The 19,095-nt window shown below is 56.7% G+C and overlaps 1 protein-coding gene across 1 annotated transcript; it reads right to left on the bottom strand.

The window, feature by feature from the left end:
- Window positions 1–1,133: 1,133 nt before the first annotated feature.
- On the bottom strand, window positions 1,134–9,803 carry LOC119109929 (metabotropic glutamate receptor 3; the record flags this gene model as incomplete). The annotated part of the gene is made up of 3 exons (XM_037233674.1): window positions 1,134–1,138; window positions 2,751–2,831; window positions 8,960–9,803. Coding segments are annotated over 3 exons (930 nt in total), but the record flags the coding sequence as incomplete, so codon positions are not given.
- Between the last annotated feature and the right edge of the window lie 9,292 nt (window positions 9,804–19,095).

Below are 19,095 nucleotides of genomic sequence, written 5' to 3'. Positions count from 1 at the left end.
CGCAGAACTCCGTCCACTCGTCTCGGGGGCTGGAGTGTGCCGCAGGTCTCCGTCCCTCGGGGGCCGCGGTGAGCCGAGGCCTGCAGCGAGTCCCGCCCCGCCGGCGGCGTCTCCCGGCGCCGGCCGCACGCGCCGGTGCCACCCGCCTGGAAGGGTGGCGCTACGCGGCGTCCTGAGGCGTCTCCACGCGTGCCGCTGGTGAATCCTGACCCATTTCGGGTCCGTTCGGCGCACGGAGGCGCATCGAGACGGAAAGTCTCGTGCAAACGAACGGAGCGACTGACGGCGGCCGGTTCCAGGGCACTCGGACGGCTCGGACGGCTGCCAAGTCACGATTTGGCGGCGCTGCTGCGCGGGCTCGGCGGCGGGCGCGCGCTTAACTCCCACAAACAACGGCAAGCGCGCTGGACTCAACGACAGCACACAGGACCACGCGCCTTGAAACGTGTATCCTGCGAGGGTGACGTTCACCGCGGCCCGCATGCGCTTCACAGCCGAAAAAGTGCTCGGTGTTACTTGTGTTTCGTGCCAGCGGGCTCGCAGAGCAGAAACCCATTTGTGTGGGGTATGTGGCACTTACGCCATGGTTGAGGTGCTTTGAACGGTGACAGGCAAAAGCATAACTTCACGATGGTTACGGAATAAAAGAGTCGCTATACTCACACCGCACCATCATACCACAAAATAGCAGTGACCTTTCACCACTGTACATTAATCAAGATTTGTTCAAAAACACTAATGTAGTGCCTCTTAACACTACGTGACTACGATCTTGAGCCAATGCGGCGGTAGCGGTTACATCAATCGAGGTTTGACACTTAATGCACCAACGGACAGTCCAAATTCAGCCTGTTCGCTCCTGGGCGCGAGACAACCACGTGACAGCGATAACAGCCAGCGCCAGCGGGTGGCACCAGCGATCATCGCATCGATCGTGTGCCACAAGGCAAGGCTGGCCGGCGCCTTTTATTTCCTCCTGCTCGTCCTCGAAGACCACAGGCCCATGAGCCCTTCGTGCCCCTCACTTACCGTGATGACTAGCAGCACGGTTAAAAGCCGGTGATCACACAGTTTATGACAGCTGAAATGACCCGTAATGACGTAGTGTAACACGAGGTCCACGTATGGAGCGTTCACCCTGAACCGGGCCGCAGATTCTCAGCCAGCGCTGGCTGTGCAGTGCCACTGCTGACAGCAGCTGTTTCTGTCATGTCCAGCAGCGCGAGCGGTGGCTGCAAGCCATTCAGCAGGCGAATTAAGGTCAGCATGCGGACGCCGAGTCGTGATACCACAGCGCTGAGACCTGGTTTCCGGAGATTGCCATTTAGCCCGACCTGTCCTGGCTGCGGCGGCAAAAGGCTCAGAAATGTCATCACTTCTCTGCCAGTTTCCATCACCAGACAAAGGAATTCGCGTAAGCTGTCTGATATTCCCCCGGCTCTAAGCCGGGGGACACCACACGGTGACAACTCCAAAGGCCGACGTCAAATGGATTAGGCCCATTTTTGCCCGGAGCCATCCGTCCGGGTGTTTCCTGCGGTAACGGTCAGTCGGCCGACAGGGCGACCTTCGGACCCCGCCGGCAGCCGGTCCGTGCCGATGGCTGCCGCGGCCGCGGCCGCACCCGCCGCCGTGGCCGCCGCGCCGACCTGTTGCCGGGCGCTGGCCGCCGATTTCGATCCGGCTCCGAGAAACGTGACGGAATTCGGTGAACCGTTGCTATCGTTTGTCAATATCAACAGCCTGCTTTATCCAAAACGAGCGCACGTCATCTTTTGTCCGTAAATAACTGAAAAGGCGGCGTGTTCGAACACGCCCAAGCCAACATCAAGGAAGATCAACTGATAAATTGCGGTAGCTGTGCATGGAATGGGTTGGTCATCCGCGCCAAAATTAATTCTCGTGCAAGTCGGCCATCTTGTTCGTGCTGTAGCGACGGTATTGGGGTCAATACTTTTGCTTTTGCGTGATCGAGGCTATGCAACTCTTTTATTTTGGTATCATCATATTAATAATTCAGAACACCCGGGTACCTCCACCTCAGTGACGGTGACGTGTACACTTTTCACATCGTTGCCAGCACATGCTGTTTTTTGTGTTGCTGAATTCTGTGAGCCAGGGGCAGCTGCGACCCTCTTGACTTAGAAAAAGCTTTTAAATTGCACACTAAATGCATAAAATACAAACACTGAATACTGTCATTTTGGATGCCATTTTTCGTTTCCCCGGCCGTTTCAGGTAAGTGCAAAGATTACGGCAGTGCACGGTCGGGCATTAGTAGCTATCATGCGATCTTCATTCGGGAGCTCGGTAGAGTACTAAGTTATCAATGAGCCCGTCCGCCGAGCATAAGTATCCGCGCTGTCGCCTGGGTGGGCGGTCTGTTTGAGAAACACCGCTCCGACTGCAGCAACGCCAGCCAGGAGCGCTTCAAGCGGGCGTTACAACAATGCCGGCGCTAGCCGTCCCTAACGAAGTGTCGGGTGCCGTTAGCTATGTCATATGAACACGGCTGCTGTCTCAGCTGACGCTTCCCACCGCCAAAAACTTCCCAGATGACAAGCTCTCCCACCCGGCCAGTGCTGGATCAGGTCAGCTGTCATGCACGAACAAGACGTGACAGGATAACGCTCTTACTCAAACACTCCGGGACAAGACACTGCACCCGAACACCAGCGGACATGCCAGCCTCCCTAGCCATGCGCAGTGGCGGGGGGGGGGAGGGGGAGGGGGGAGGCGACCGTCCTCACCTGAGCACCGCGGGATCAGGTAGGGCGGCTGGTAGTAGGACGGCAGCGGCAGCGGCGGCGCCTTCTTCCTGTGATCTGCAACTGAGTGGGTGCCGTGTCACCGTGCGGTGCAGGTGCGGCAGGCACAGACAGCGGGCGGGCACTCGCCACCCGACCGGTGACAGCGGCTCGTGCAGCGTGATCAGTGACAGGATGACCAGTGACAGAGTGACCAGTGACAGTCATCGGCAGCCGGGGTGGTCGCCATCGTGCCCGGAGCTCAGACAGACACAGTTGTGCGGGGCCGCAGCCATGGGCTGGGCGTGCGGTGCGGTGTCGGTGCGGTGCTGCACGTGCTGACGGGTCGGCACCGCGGCGGGCCAGGCCACTCCAGGACCCACTGCCGGTCGTTCCCTGGCCCCGCTGCCGGCCTGACCGCGTCTGCCCCCTGCCCCAACCGACGCTGCGAGGCGGTTGCTGTCCCGCAGCGGGCCCGGCCGGTAGCTGCGGGACGCTCGGGTGGGGGCACACGGGCGAAGCGGTGCGGCTCTCAGCGGCGCTGCAGTGCCTGCCGCATCCGGCCAGCGGCTGCCGGCCGGCCGTGACCGGGCTGATGGCTGAGATGAACGCGGCGGCTCAAGAGCACGGATCAGTAGCCACCCGGGCGGGCTTTCCCGCTGTCGTCCCGGCCCGACACTGGGAAGCCGGCCGCAGGTGAAGCGTTGTGATCGGATCTCTGACGCGCTGCTGATAGTCGCGGACGACAGGACACGGTTCGGACAGCCGCGGGAGGGGGACGGGGACCACGCGAAGGTTTCAGCAGAAGGAACAGCCTGCATTTCCCTGATCGGTGGGACTTCTGCACCGAATGTACGGCATACCCATCAATGCATTCTACCGCTACCGAATGCAGGCGAATGCCGGATGCAGGTGACCTGCCCTTCTTCAGTTTAACAGCCCCAGCGTAGACAAACGGCTCTGAGCGCGCCTTCACAAAAACTTCCAGATATATAACCAACATGAATCACTCGCTGTGAAATATGACACAAATGCTTGTACTCGCAGTAACGGGTGGCCCCATTATCGATGATGCACAACGTTTAAGGACGGCTGTAATTGCTCGAGTGGCCATCACGTTGTCTATAAAAACCAGACTGGAACAGATAAGGCACGCAGCGTGCGGTAATGAAACCGGCGAGCGCAGCCTGTTACGAGAGAGCTGGAATGGGGAAGGACTGAGCACTCGGCCGAGACAGGCGCCGGAAGTGTGCAGTTCCATACAGCTGCGCACGCCCCGGGGTGCACCTGCTCTCATCAGCGGCCGGTACACAAGATCTAGACTCGATCGCAACTATCGCTTGCGTGGAGTCTGGCGGCGCAGCTAACAGGAAGGTCGGCGCAACCGGCATTGGTGTACCGTAGAATGATGTAGGAACAGCACATACCTGGATATGATCTTTTGCTGAAGGGTAACTTACGACGGATTGGGCGATGATCCAATCCATACATGACAAGAGTTATAGGAATGCTGGAAAGCTGGCCGGGGCTCTGGAAGGCGCTCAATGCCCACAACTTCGCAGACGTCAGAATTGCGAGATTTGGAAATGGCTGCCTTGAAACAACGTCTATCTCATCAAACTTTTGATCGTTAGGCAGTCTCGGTGGAACAGCGGCTATCACCATGCTCTCAGTTCTGTTCAGTTAAGTAAGAGGGGAACGTGGGGATCTAAAGCTTTACTTTCTACTGAAGGGGAAAACAGGACGAAGCAGCCCGGTTCTGTTGCACTATTAACGTTGGTGTATCATTATGCATCACAAGCATTTCCCCGTTATCTCTGTTTGCATTGATGCAATTATTCCAGCCGACCGACAGCTTCCTCGTTTTCCTTTACATATGGGGAAGATGGAGGTCAGACTGGGGCAAAACAGGACATAGGCAGGGCAACATAGGAGGATCGGTGATGGCGCCTCCATCTAAGCTTTTAAAAGAAAAATTCCTCCTTCCCTGATAGCAAATTATTTGAAGCCCGGTATTATGGCGTTCCGTGTTGACAGCGTGCTATTCACCGGTAATCATACAGGCCATAGACGACCAGGTACGTTGGCACTGTGGTCCCATAACACCGCCGTAACATAACACAGCAACGATGCACAACATACCACTTGACACATTCTCTACCACCTCATTTAAGCGGCCCTGCGGTACATGAGGCAGGGACAAATTGACCGCCAAAAGCTTTGACTTGCGACACCCACGCCTCCTCCCTAACGCACGGCAACATCATCAGAAGTGTAGTCCGTAAAACATCGCGCTAAAGACTCGTGTGGGAAGGTATGTGCTTTTGAGGTGATAGCTGCCAGATGACCAGTACCATGTTCTGGTTCATGCCATGACCAGTACCACGCTCAAGAAAGCAGACTGTCGATCAAAGTTTAACTACCGGTTGCAATCTATTGTTGCTTCCCGGAAGAAGGGGTTCGCATGATGAGTGGAAGTAAACACAAACACGTTCTAGATGTCTCTAACAGTTAAACAGATACAGCGGCTTCACATTTTGCCTTGAATCCCTATCATGCCCTGCCCCCACCTCCATCAAAATTTCACGCACGTAAGCTAGACTTCGTTCCCACCCTTTTCAATTTTCGCTGTTAATTTCCTTCCAGAAGCAAAAACACGGGCACGTAGATTTTTCATGTACTCCTGATGTAGTCAGTGATAACTGGGCCATCACAATGCCTCGTTCTGAAATTTAGTAGCTTTACCCTATCGTCGTCATTACTCGTTGGCTGCTGCACATATCGATAAATGACGTAGATATATTGGGATTTAGTGCAAGACTGCATTTTAAGTTGTCATCGCAGTCATCAGCGGTATTATATATCGAGCGAGTCCGTGTGTCATCTGAAAGTCGGTAAAAAGTGTGTGAGTTCAGCGCGGCGTGTCCGCCTGTTAGGGTGAAAAATCACTGGCATTGTGAACTTTCGCATCCGGCGCCACTGCACGCCGATGAGCCCGGCGGCCACGCATACTTTGGTGTCGCGGCCGCGACATTACCAGTTCAACCAGTTCTAACAGCCTGGAACTGTTCCGGCGCAGATGGTTCAGAGATAATGGCCACGCACGGTGGATGTGTTAGCGTCCAGGCAGTCCTCGCAGTCCGTAATCTGCAGTCGACCAGCTGTAGCGCGCGGGTGTCGCCTACATCTGACCAACTACAACAGACAAAGGCGTTCCCAACTGGCCAGAGACTCGCAGTGCCAAACTCACGCTCCAGCAGAGCACGTTGTCGCGCATAGCGAAGGGAAATCACTCCGCTGCGGCGCCTTTATATCTAACTCTCAACCACGCCCTGCTTTCGTGTTTCTCCAACGGGAAACCGCGCGACGCTTCGCCCGCCCGCTTGCCTGCGCGCGGCGCCATGCATCAGCCACACGACATCAGCAACATCCAAACTTCTCGTGCGCCGCTGCCGTGCCGGGGTCCGGTCCGGCCCGCTCCGGTCCGGTCCGTCAGAGGTAGCGCTACCGCGGTGGTCCGGCTAGCCGCGGAGTAGACCGCGGCCGCCACGACGGCGGTCCTGGCTCGCCCTCAGCCGGAGACGGCCATCTCCAGCGGCACTCCCCCCCCCCCTCTCCTTCACCCTCAGCCAAGCGTGCCCCCGGCGAAAGGTGCGCAACAGGGCACTGCTATTGGCGGCTACACGCTGGCGGGCACGGCGGTGAAGACGCAGAGATAAACGCGGGACAGTCGCTCGGGGTGTTGAGCTAGGATAGGAGACATGATGGATCGCCCAGAGTAGAGACGCTGGAACGGCCGCGGCGATAACCCGCTAGGGGTGGAGACGCGGAGACGGACCCGGGCCGGATTGTCGCGTGCCGTCCGTGGGCCGTTGACGAAATCGCTTGGACGGCAGTTTTTTTCGTCAAAGGGCCACTGTGTGCTGGCTTAGGAGATTATCGTCTGTAAAAAGCCCCTTCCACCGCAACAAACAGGCGGACATGCCCCCGGGTTTACGTAACGGCGAAGCTTCTTGTCACTGGCCGGGCTGTGACGGGCTGACAAGATTCTGCCGGCCGCGGCCGAGGCGCGGATGGACGGGTGACGGAAGCGGCGGAGGTGGGCGGCAGGATCAGCCCAGGCAGGCCCGAAGGTTCAGCCGCAAAGGCGCCGGCAGGCGGGCCAGCAGGGAGGCCGGCAGAGTCAGCCGCAAAGAGGTCGGCAGAGAGGTCGGCAGGGAGGCCGGCAGGGTCAGCCGCAGGGAGGCCGGCAGGGTCAGCCGCGGAGAGGGTCGGCAGGGAGGCCAGCAGGGAGGCCGGCGGGGTCAACCGCAGGGAGGCCGGCAGGGTCAGCCGCAGGGAGACCGGCAGGGTCAGCCGCGGAGATGTCGGCAGGGAGGCCAGCAGGGAGGCCGGCAGGGAGGCCGGCAGGGTCAACCGCAGGGAGGCCAGCAGGGTCAGCCGCAGAGAGGTCGGCAGAGAGGTCGGCAGTGAGGCCGGCAGGGTCAACCGCAGGGAGGCCGGCAGGGTCAGCTGCAGGGAGGTCGGCCGAGAGGTCGGCAGGGAGGCCGGCAGGGTCAACCGCAGGGAGGCCGGCAGGGTCAGCCGCAGAGAGGTCGGCAGAGAGGTCGGCAGGGAGGCCGGCAGGATCAGCCGCAGGGAGGCCGGCAGGGTCAGCCGCGGAGAGGTCGGCAGGGAGGCCAGCAGGGAGGCCGGCGGGGTCAACCGCAGGGAGGCCGGCAGGGTCAGCCGCAGGGGGACCGGCAGGGTCAGCCGCGGAGATGTCGGCAGGGAGGCAAGCAGGGAGGCCGGCAGGGAGGCCGGCAGGGTCAACCGCAGGGAGGCCAGCAGGGTCAGCCGCAGAGAGGTCGGCAGAGAGGTCGGCAGTGAGGCCGGCAGGGTCAACCGCAGGGAGGCCGGCAGGGTCAGCCGCGGAGACGCCGGTAGGGAGACCGGCAGGGTCAGCCACAGGGTCAGCCGCCGGGAGGCCGGCAGGGTCAGCCGCGGAGACGCCGGTGGGGAGACCGGCAGGGTCAGCCGCGGAGACGCCGGTAGGGAGACCGGCAGGGTCAGCCGCGGAGACGCCGGTAGGGAGACCGGCAGGGTCAGCCGCGGAGACGCCGGTAGGGAGACCGGCAGGGTCAGCCACAGGGTCAGCCGCCGGGAGGCCGGCAGGGATGCTGAAGGAGCCGGCTCTGACAAAGCTGGCGGAGGCGGGTCGGTACCGTGCTGCCACCCGGTGCTCTTACAGGGTGCGGGCCAACCAAGGTCATGGCATCGTTCACATTCGTCAAATCGTGTATCCTGTCCCTGCCAAGCGATGCGTAATCTGACATCGGTGCAAAATTCCACCCATCGGTCGAGCCTGGTGTCTGCTGGCTCACGAACCCCTGGTGGCACAATCTTCAAAGTTGCCCGCTTGTCCTCCAAACGGACAAATCCCTCTCTTCACCTTTGATGAATCGTTTCGTGTGGCACGCCAAGAATCTCATTTTTCTGCCATGCAAATCAAGCATGATAAAACAAGGATGCACAGCGACGGGACTTTGTCAGGGCGCCGTTGACCGCCATGACTCGTGACTCGGTAGGTGGAAAGCCGGATGCATGATTCCGGCGTCACTTTGTGACAGTCGCCGTTCTGTGCGGCGGAATTTGTGTTTGAAAGCGGAGAATCTCAGAAAGGCGCCTATCTTCTTGTCAAAGGTGGACAGCTGGTAACTGGCCGAAAGGTCAGGCGGCTTGCATGGCGTTGAATGGCATGTAGATTTGATACTTCAGCCCTAGAACCCCCCACACCCGAAAACCTGTCCCTCGGACCAGAGATTCTCTGTGAGGGTTTTTTTCTGTGAGGGTTTTTTTTCTCTGTGAGGGTTTTTTCCCTGTGAGGCTAAAGGTTAGGGCTGGAGGTGAGAGTTCTTCTACAAGATAGTTCAGCACGTAATGTATCACATAAAAAACGTCCAAGTGCAAAATTCAGCCACGCCTCACAACTACGTCCTGCAAAAAATTGTGACCCCGCCATCGACGTTGACATCAACCCGGAGTTGTAACTGTGATTTTCCGACCAGGGCCGTGCTCATCACCCAGCTGCGTGGCCACGCACGGAACCATCCACCAACGTCGACAGCTAGGCGCCCGCAGTCGGGGCCGGACCGGACGCGCACCTGCAGGCTCATCAGACGGAGGCGGGCTCACCTGACGCCGTCGGCAGGCCGCGGCCTAGCTCTACTCACCAGCAGGCTGCACCTTGACGGGTCGGAAGTGGTAGAAGCTGGGCGAGCCCCGCGCGGGGTCGGCGTAGCTGAGGCTGAGCCGGTCCTCCCGGTCGTCGCGGTGCACGCCCTCCTTGCCCATGGCGGCCAGCTGGCGGCCCTTGGGCATGAACATGACGAGGAAGACGAGCGCGGCGTTGACGGCCAGGCCGAGGCTGACGGCGGCGTCCTGGTAGGGCGGCGCCGCCACTAGGCCGGCTACCGTCCACGTGCACCAGACGAGCACGCTGAGCGCCGCCGCCGCGCAGATGTACGCCGCCTCGCGGTAGTTGTCCTTGACGCGGCGCGAGCGCACGGCCAGGCAGGCCACCACCACCAGCAGGAAGAGCGCGTACAGCAGCGTGAGCAGGTGCGTGTGGAAGGAGGCGGCGCAGGCGCCGGCCAACACGTCGGGAGGGTGGGCGGCCAGCCACTGCGCCTCCACCACCAGCTGCGTCAGCACCACGAAGAAGAGCAGCAGCGCCTGGTAGTTGGCCGGCAGGTAAACGCCGGCGTTCAGGCTGATGAGGAAGACGCACTTGACGAGCAGGGCTGCGAACGTGAGCGTATAGGCCAGGCCCGTGCCGATGCGCGACAGGGCGCAGGAGGCCGGCGACGGCTCCAGCACGTAGGTGAGCGCGCTGAGCGATGCCAGCAGCAGGCCGGCCAGCAGCACCTGGCCCAAGAACACGTGGCGCCGGCTGGGCGACGTGCGCGCCACTTTGAGCAGCACGTACGCCTCGAACGCTAACATGACGAGAACGTTCATGGCGGCGATGACAATGACAGGGATGACCCAGACCTCCCGGCGCAGCGCCAGGCCCGGCGGGGGCGGCGCGCTGCCGGCCGGCGGCGCCGCCACGCTTGGCCGGACCTGACCGGGCGCCGAGAACAGCAACGGCGGGTCAAGGGCGCCGGCCGGCATGGCCGCCGAGCATCCCAGGCGCCGCCGACAGCCGCGCCGCGCTCACACCGACAGCCGGCTTTTTGCGATGCGTCGAGCCGCGTTTTTGCCGCGGAGGAGCATGCCGGCGTCGGCGCGTGCCGTCCGGGTGATGAATGCGCCGCTCGCGGCCGCGGCGCGGCGTCGGCGCCCGGTGCCGAGAAGCTGGAACAGGAGGAGACACGCTGCAGAGGAACGCTGGCGCGGGCCGGCGCTAACGGACGCCCGGTCGCCTCCCGGTCCATCGTCACGCCATTGCTGCCGTCGAAAGCGGGCCTGCGGCGCGGTAAATCAGCCCGCGTAACCGGCCGAAAGTCACAAATAATCTGGCGGCGCGGCGCAGCGGCCGCAATGACGGCGTGTGCCGACCGCCTCGCCGCCGGCGCCGCTCGGCCGGTTATGCCCGGCCCCGGCCGGTCATGCTGGCCCGGCCGGCGGCGGCCGAGCGGAAGGCCCCGTCGTCTCGGTGACCGCCGCGCCGATCCAACGACGCGTGTGTCTGCGGCGACTGTCCGGCCCGACCCCCGGCGCCGTGATCGGCCGCAGAGGGTCCCGCCCCTGGCGTGATCCGGTGGTGGAAGCTTCGGCGTCGAAAATAGAACCAATGCGGCTTTTACGGCGCTGTCTTCAGCCCCGGCCGCCGATCATCGACACGTTTAGCACGCTTCACGTGGTACCCGTCAGTGATAGCCGGCTCGTGCCAATCGCTTGCTAGCGCCTCGGCGTTTATGGTGCTCTGCGGTTTCGAAGTGCATGCGTCGAGCCAGAATTTTGCTGAAGGAATGAAAGCAGGTCCCAATCCCACACCCGACATGTCTACGGGCGTGACTGAGCGCACGGACAGAAAGGCTGCCTTCCGTGTGTGAAGGCCGTCCGGGAGTGAGATGACGGCCAGCTGTGAATGCGGCACGGTCAGCTGCCGCTGCCGGCAGACACGACCACCGCAGCTGGGGCCGTGAGTGTGTCGCCGCGCGCCGCCTCAGCGCCTGGCGTACGGGAGATCAGCCGCGCTTCCCCGGGCCAGTCCCGAGGTCTGCCCGCCGCTCACCGACCGGCGGCACTCGGCAGAGCGAAACACGGTGCGGCCCCGCCCCCTCCCCTTGCGCGAGAAGCAGCTGCAGGTCGCCACACGGTCCAGTGCACAGAACCGGCCCTCAGGCGCTGGCCCGCTTGGAAGCCGGCAACCCGGGGCAGCGCACCGCCCGCCGACGGCGCTACGGCGTGGAACGCGCGCCGTCGCACACGCCGCGTCACGTGGCGCATGTTCCCGAGCTCGGCGTCGCGGCACAGCTCCGCGTTACGTGCCACGTGCGCCACGCGCGCCGGCCGGCGGCGGTGCGGCGCGGACGTGCGGTGCGTGACCCGCGCCGCCTCACTTCCCCCGTCGTCCCCTTAAAGACCGGGCCGCGGTCAGCATCTCACTGCCGCCGTCGTCATTTTCAAGACCGGCCCGGGGTCAGCATCTCACTGCCGCCGTCGTCCCCTTTAACATGCGCTCGGGTGGGGTCAATTTGACCCCTGAAGGTTTTTCTCGGATGGTTTTCGAGCGGCATGGCGTAGCCGCGCCAAATTACGCATAGCTGTAAGTAATTGCATAGCATACCGTTTGGTGTATACATTTAGATGTATTTTGTAAGGTCGCTGACCTGCGTCAGGCCAAAATCAGGCTATTGATTCAGCAAAGCCAATTTCTAGGGAATCGTTCAATCTGATGCAGCGACGGAGTGTCAGACGAAACCGTACATCCCTGAGACACTTTCTTAGGCAACATGGTAATCGAATGCTTGTTGACACGGGGCTACGAGGAGGTGGTGGGGAATGTTCGTAATCGCGTCAGATGCAGCGATTTTTCTTGACGGTATGCAAAAAGCCCCTGGAACTACCTTTGACAGCAGCAGAGGCGCAGAACGAGACGCGGACTGCACGGCAGTTCTGGTGCTCACACCACACCTCAGCACGCTGGTAACAAAGCGCCTTCACACTGCGCAGCTAGATATTTTTGAGATGGTTCTGATTAGCAACGCAGCAGACTTTTAACGTTTCTGTACGGATACAATAGTGGGCTCAGGCCTGATGATTTTGCGTGTGAAGGGAGTCCGTGATTGGTCGGGGTGTAGGAACAACCCGGCGCGCCTGGGAACGCTAGGCAAAGGGAGCCACTGAAATAAGTATGCAAGTACCCACGATAATCAAAGAGAAATTCCAAGCCATGTGAATGGCAGAGCGTTACGATCAGTCTCACAATAATGAAGGCTCTCATGACGCTGACGGCAGGACTGCTTGAGTGACAGAGCCAGTACAGTACACTGATGTTCCTCGACTGCAACGAACATGCGCTTGACTTCGCATCAACACAGCTTTTGATGGGCAAGGAAGAGAAATTCTTGTAGACTTGATTTCCAGCGGAAGGCGTTTTACGGCGTGGGACGGGCGAGGTCGCAACAGACGCGAGTGTTGATATCCATCTGATCCGACGTCCTGATATCTTCATGGGGGGATGATATCAAGCCGTCCCGGCTTTCGAAACTCATGCAAAATGGGTTTTATTAATGCATCGCAATATCCTTTAGTGTTCAGCATGTAGTGGTCCACTGATTTATGCTTAAATTTACGCAATATGTTCCCGGAAAGTGGGCTGCCTTCGAGCTCAGCGATGCCTGGACATTTCAAAAGACTTGTTGATGAGTTAAAATGGTTTGCGTTTTCAGTTCCTGTGTTTTCACACATTGGAAACACTTGCATTCTCGAGGTGGATGCTGATTGTGGTAAACTAGACTGCGGGTCTGTGCAGGTTTCACTGCCCAGTCCCAGTTTGGCCCAGCTTGCAATATTTGCGGCTGGGGTATAACAACCGCATCAAGCAGGTCGCCGCCTGCTGGATTGCTGGCGTCAGTACAGGCAGCACGGTGTTAAGTTTGCCTGTGTTTTGTTCCGGCGCATTCACCTACACCGCGCAGCTGGTTTCGAACCGGTGCATTCACCTACACCACGCAGTTGATTATGTACCGGTATACTCACTTACACCATGCGGCTGGTTTTGAACCGGTACATCCACCTACACCACGCAGCTGTTTTCATGTCTTTATTCCCTCTTGTTGCCGAGATCTGACATTGGTCCTTACAAGCGCCATATAACCGCTGGATCCAGGGATTGTACTCTGGCCACATGCATCAACCCATCCGTCTTCCAGTATGATTGTCCGTTTTCCCTTCGGCATGGCGTTGGTCCTGCGCTGCTCAGGTCAGTAATGTCGAGATCAGATTTCGGCCGCATTATTAAGCTCACTTGCAATCTGCAAATTTTGTTTCTCAGATGAATCAGATAGCGAGATAAAATTGTTGCGAGTGCAAAATTAAACACGAGCAAAAAACAAGTACATTTGAAAAAGCGCAACTTTTCCGTTTAGTGCGTGTCAAAGACAGCTCTGTTCTCAAATATTCGCATGGCCGTTGGTTTGCGTGCACGTTCGTCAGGCTAATGGGAGTAAGATAATCCCGAAAGTTTTATGAATGTCTGAATGAGAGGAAGATAATCCCGAAACAGTTTAGAATGTTGACTAGGGCCGTAAAGTGCATCGCTTTGGTTTCAATGCATGAAAAATGATGCAAAGTTTATGTCAGCACCCAAATTCTTTACCATTCGTTCCCCGAAATCAAGAGTGGCACATCTTAAATAAACAGTCTTGTTGGAGAAGACAATTGTTTGAACTCCTCTTCCCTTCTGCATCCACTTCTACTGGAAAAGTCCTAACAATATAGCAACCTATATATATATATATATATATATATATATATATATATATATATATATATATATGAGTTAGAATAGGAAGTAAATTGTTGTTAACCATTCGTTACTAAAGCAGCTGACTTAACGTTGGTTACCTCATTAGATGTGAATTCAATGGACCATTTAAGTCGTTTCGATTAAGACCTAGGTCAAAGCCTGCGGCGCACACCTTGTTATACGTGTCGTGCTTTGTATCAGATAGATGCGCCGTGTATGTAAAATGCTGTAATTTTCGAAGTCCAAAATGCGTGGGTGACAAGAAGTTATTTTTGCTAACTTTGAGTCAATTTTTTAGTTTCAAACCGTTTAAGGTAATGCCATCGCGCTAAACGACACCCATCTATCCCGGAAGATATCACTGGGACTAACGAAACGTTAGATCTATGCGTTCTTATCAATTTTCTGTCCATATGATGTCTTTGTCAGCATCGGTAACGTGCTGCAAGAGCATTCAACTCGAACGAAACCACTTATACGGTTCATCGAATTAACATCTAAGAAGCTTAGCAGCGCTAGGTACCAAAGTCCGCTGTAGTTATTAATGATCTATATATATACCCTCTTCCTTTCTGGTCTCGCAACTAGTTGATTGCCACCAATTGCGATGCACGATATCTCGATATGCAATTTTTCTAACCATTTTAATGTTCAATAATGCCATGTACATCTTTTATTTTGTTTGCGAACAGCTAAACTAGCAAAACATTTACGACTGCAGATAGCTTAGTAAGAGCCGGTTTCACTTATGCTCCACTTTCAGTCGTTAAACACGCGTCGTTATCTGGCAACTAGCCATCTGGCGAATGGGGTGCCCAATCGCCGGTGATTGCTACAAAGGTGATCTCGCGGCCTTCCCACATGCCTGGAATTTAACCCGACATGTCTGTGAGTGACAACACAGCCCGGAATCCGCCAGCTGCGACGCGCGGTGTGGTTACGACAGCGCGCATGTTAATGAGCGGTTGACATGGGCGAAAAAGAAGTCTCTACTGTACATCGGCAATCCGCTATGCTGTGCGTGCAAGCTGTACAGGTACCCAGGCTCGCACTGGGTAAACGGTGTCACGTATGTATTGTTTTTCGCATTGGCACCAAGACGTCACACATCATGCTGAGATCAGATGGCCCAACTCGCAGCACTTCTTTAGGCTGTTCTCCATCGATAAGTACATATTCATATGATGAACATAAATGACTGGACAACATTCAAAAGCAGCTGGCAGAAAGCTTTACAGCGTGGCGCAGCTTAAGGTTTTTCATTGTGATCGTATATATATATATATATATATATATATGCGGCTATGCGTTGCGGGCACTGAGACCGGTTCTCGGTAGGCACACGATGTGCTCTAACATGCGTTGCTTCGGTGCAGCCTTGTACGCGACATTCCCTGCATTGCCTCTTAGACCAAAACTCGTCATTTTCGGATGCGTGAAAACATTCCTTCTGAGGGAACAGGAATACTGCGTGGTTCGCTGAAACGTGCCTTAACTGAGGTTGGATCTATATTCATCTCAAATGGTTAGCACCGCGCGGCTCGCGCTCTGTCACGCCGGTGATGCGCAAACATTCTTGCCACCTTCCCACAGGTGAGGAACAAAATCATCAGGATGATTTTCAACACGTGAAGCAATGCATGCACAAGGAATAGTGTACCTAACAACGTTACAAATGGTACCATACAAACAGCACACAGGAATGAGATGAGCAGGGAGGCAGGCGCCGACTGAAATGAGCCGGCGTCCGTTGAATTTTCAAGTCGGCCTCCCCAAAAGCAGCATCAGTCGTAGTAGCATGCACAACGGCAGCATCTCTCCGCTCAACGGGAGCGTTTTCACGACGCTGCACTGAGTTAAGCCCGATGTTAGCGGAGATTAGGCGGTACCTGCCGAGAATCTGCCACCAGCCAGCCGCGCCGTGCGACACGCTCTCACCGGTCGGAGTGGATCCGCGGCGCTGTATCCGGCGGAGCGTCGCACGTGATCCGCCCCGGCACCGTCGAGCCTGAGCGCGAGACTGCACGGCTGAGCCGACACCGGCCCCTCCGCGGCGCGGCGTCTGCCGCTTGGTGGCGCCCCGGCGGCGGCCGGCGAGGGGACGAGAGGGCTTCGGCCAGCGAGGAGACGAGAGGGCTGCGGCCAGTGAGGGGAAGAGAGGGCTTCGGCCAGCCAGGAGACGAGAGGGCGAAGGGACGAGAGGGCTGTAGCAGGCTAGGGAACGAGAGGGCGGCGGCCGGCGAGGGGACGAGAGGTGGCGGGAGAGGCAGCCGACCGACGAGGGGACGAGAGGCGGCGGCCAGCGAGGGGACGAGAGGCGGCGGTCAGCGAGGGGAAGAGAGGGCTGCGGCCAGCGAGGAGAAGAGAGCGCTGCGGCCAGCGAGAAGACGAGAGGGCGGCTGCCGGCGAGGGTCAAAAGGGCTGCGGCCAGCGAGGAGACAAGAGGGCTATGTCCGGCAAAGGGACGAGAGGGCTTTGGCAGGCTAGGGAACGAGAGGGCGGCGGCCGGCGAGGGGACGAGAGGCGGCGGAAGAGGCAGCCGACCGACGAGGGGACGAGAGACGGCGGCCAGCGAAGGGACGAGAGGCGGCGGTCAGCGAAGGAACGAGAGACGGCGGCCGACGAGAGGACGGAAGGGTGCTAGCTGGCGAGGGAGCGAGAGGTGGCGACCGGCGAGGAGACGGAAGGGCGGCGGCCAGTGTCGTCTTGCTGCCAGCAAAGAACAGGGCAGCATCGCCAGGCGGCCTGCATCCCCAGACGACCAGACATTGTCGGATAGAAATCAGTGCAGGAGCAATTTGACTCTGTCAGGCGGACAATGGAGGACAGAGCGGTGCTGTCAGCCAGCCCGTATATGACGGCACAGCATCGTCAAACGGCCTATAGAGCACAGGCATTACCAATGTCTTTTTCCTTGTGCACATAACATTTGTCATGAAAATTATTGGGCAGTGAATGAGACCGTAAACAAACCATACGGCTTACGTACCTTGTGATCAGACAGTGATCTACAGGGGTCAGTTTGTTACATACGCGTTGTCCTTAGCCTCATGGCAGAACTGAAACCTTTGGTGCAGCATGAGTGAAAACAAGGTAAACACTTCTTCCACTTCCTTTTCAGAGTTTTCACTGAAACTGTACTGTCAGGAACTCAATGTACTCTGCGACATCCACATTATATTTCATTGTATGATGGTGGATCCAGACCACCGGGTTGGGGGGAGGGGGGGGGGGAGGCGGCTTAGATCGGGGCTTAGAGGGCAGAATTCCAAAAAGCTGTCCTCATTAAAGGAAACTTTTTGGATTTCTACACCTCCATAACTCAAAAAGTATATACAAATGACATGCTAATAAGAGCTTCTTCAACTATGTCTCAAGTCCAGAAAGGCTGCATTTTTCCGTTTTGGGCTATCTTGGGGCACGGGGTACGGACTGGATGACTTCCCTGCGCATTGGCCCTTGCATATTGGTATGTTACTTTGACTTTGTACCTAATTCGGTGACTGAGACTAAAAAAACTTGTGAAGGTCTGTGAAATATTCTCACTTCACTTGCACCATAATTTGTCCGCTATATTTGGAGGTGACAACGTCCTGCTAACATAGGGAGAGATCGGCGAGTGGGAGAGAGGGATAGGAGAGAGTGGGGTGAGTTGCATCATGTCCAAGAAGTATCAGGATGATTTTTCCAAATCTATATGACAGATGACAGTTTTTGAGCAGCCCAGCTGACGCACAGCGGCTCCCTCTTCTCCACCTTCTAGTGTACTTCCAGCCCCATGCGCGCGCGCGTCTTGAGGTGAGCGTGACGAATCTTGTTGTTCCTTCATATCACTGAATACGATGGCGATGTGCGCTTAAGGGCTTGCGGCACAGCTAGACCAATCTGAAGACTATACTGAGGGGCGGGAAATGCATGTTTCATACACGCTGCAAATGAATTGGCACGTGTTATTTGGGGATTTCGGAGTGGTGCGAACTGCCTCCCTAGAGGACGGATGACATGTTGTAGTAGATGTGCATGAGGCACGTGTTAGTGCACGTGTTGTATCGATACAATGCACCGACAATATGTCATTGGGGACTTGGTGGCAATGCTTGACTGGCATGATCGTCACGACCCCTACCTGTGTCCAGTCCAGTTACCAGTCATGATTGTCGTACATGACTGCTACGACATTGTTACTAAAAGAAGTTGACGATGAACTTAACTACGTTGAGCCATAATTTCTACCTGATCCACGGGCGCAACCAGAGCCCTGGAAAGCGGGGAGCAATATGTTGACAAAGGACCCCGTGGCGAACGCCCCTACCCCCCCCCCCAAAAAAAAAAAACACACAAAATCGACACATATGGTCAATTTGAATTAGGGTGTGCTTTCATTCGTTATTTTCCCATTTTCCCCTCTATCACTGGAACAGAAGCCGGAATCTGCCGTGATATCAATTCGGTCTGGATTTTATAGTTCATAGACTGAAATATGTTGAACAACTGCGTGGAATAAATCGCCGGCACGGCATTTTATACTGACCCGTTCGTCTATTTCTAATGCGACAGAATTCAGAAGCTTTGCTAGCAGTTTGGTCTGGGTTCTACAGTAAATAATGACCCCGAAAATGTATATTGAAGATTGAAATGGGTCAACCAAGTTGTATTAGCACGGCTAAGTCATGTTTATCTGGAAATGTTAAACATTTAGCCAGAATCGTTTAGTGATAAAGTTATGGACCGTATTTTTGAACGCGCGCGCTCGCAAATCTCAGTCACAAAAACTCGACGTAAGAATTTAATACCTATGGAAGAGTAGAGAGGTTGTACCTGTTTTTACTCTGAGCTCCCAACTGCTGTAACTAGAAAGGATAGGAGAAAACTGTGATATTGACAGACAACTTTAACCTTCAGCTTCATATTTGGCGGTCAAGTTTTGGAGAGCATGCCTTCGTTTTTGGTATGTTGCAAAAACGTTAGTGACTGCCAGGCATTGCAGGTCACAGGTCACACATGTGAGGAGGGGTCACACTGTCAGGCATCTTAGGTCATGGGTCACGCACATCAGGAGGCGTCATGCTGTCATTCATCACAGGTCACAGGTCACACATGTGAGGAGGGGTCACACTGTCAGGCATCTGCCTGCCTGCCAGCGCCAGTGTGGGCATCTGCCTGCCTGCCAGTGCCAGTGTGGGCATCTGCCTGCCTGCCATTGCCAGTGTAGGCATCTACCTGCCTGCCTGCCTTGTTTCGAGCCAGGAACAATCTATAAATACGTGACGGACTAGTGAAGTGTCGTGGCAGGCGCATTCATAGATGGTTAGATCCGTGTATATATGCATGCATTAAAGTGTGCTCGTTTGAGTCCGTTCAGCACGGACGCATGTTTAATCTTGCAGA

The sequence above is a fragment of the Pollicipes pollicipes genome, unplaced genomic scaffold (assembly GCF_011947565.3).
Source record: "Pollicipes pollicipes isolate AB1234 unplaced genomic scaffold, Ppol_2.1 Scaffold_7231;HRSCAF=8579_pilon_pilon_pilon, whole genome shotgun sequence".
In the NCBI taxonomy this organism is placed as follows: Eukaryota; Metazoa; Arthropoda; class Thecostraca; order Pollicipedomorpha; family Pollicipedidae; genus Pollicipes; species Pollicipes pollicipes.
The sequence above is the reverse complement of the archived record's forward strand: the minus strand, read 5'-3'. Positions and strand labels throughout refer to the sequence as shown.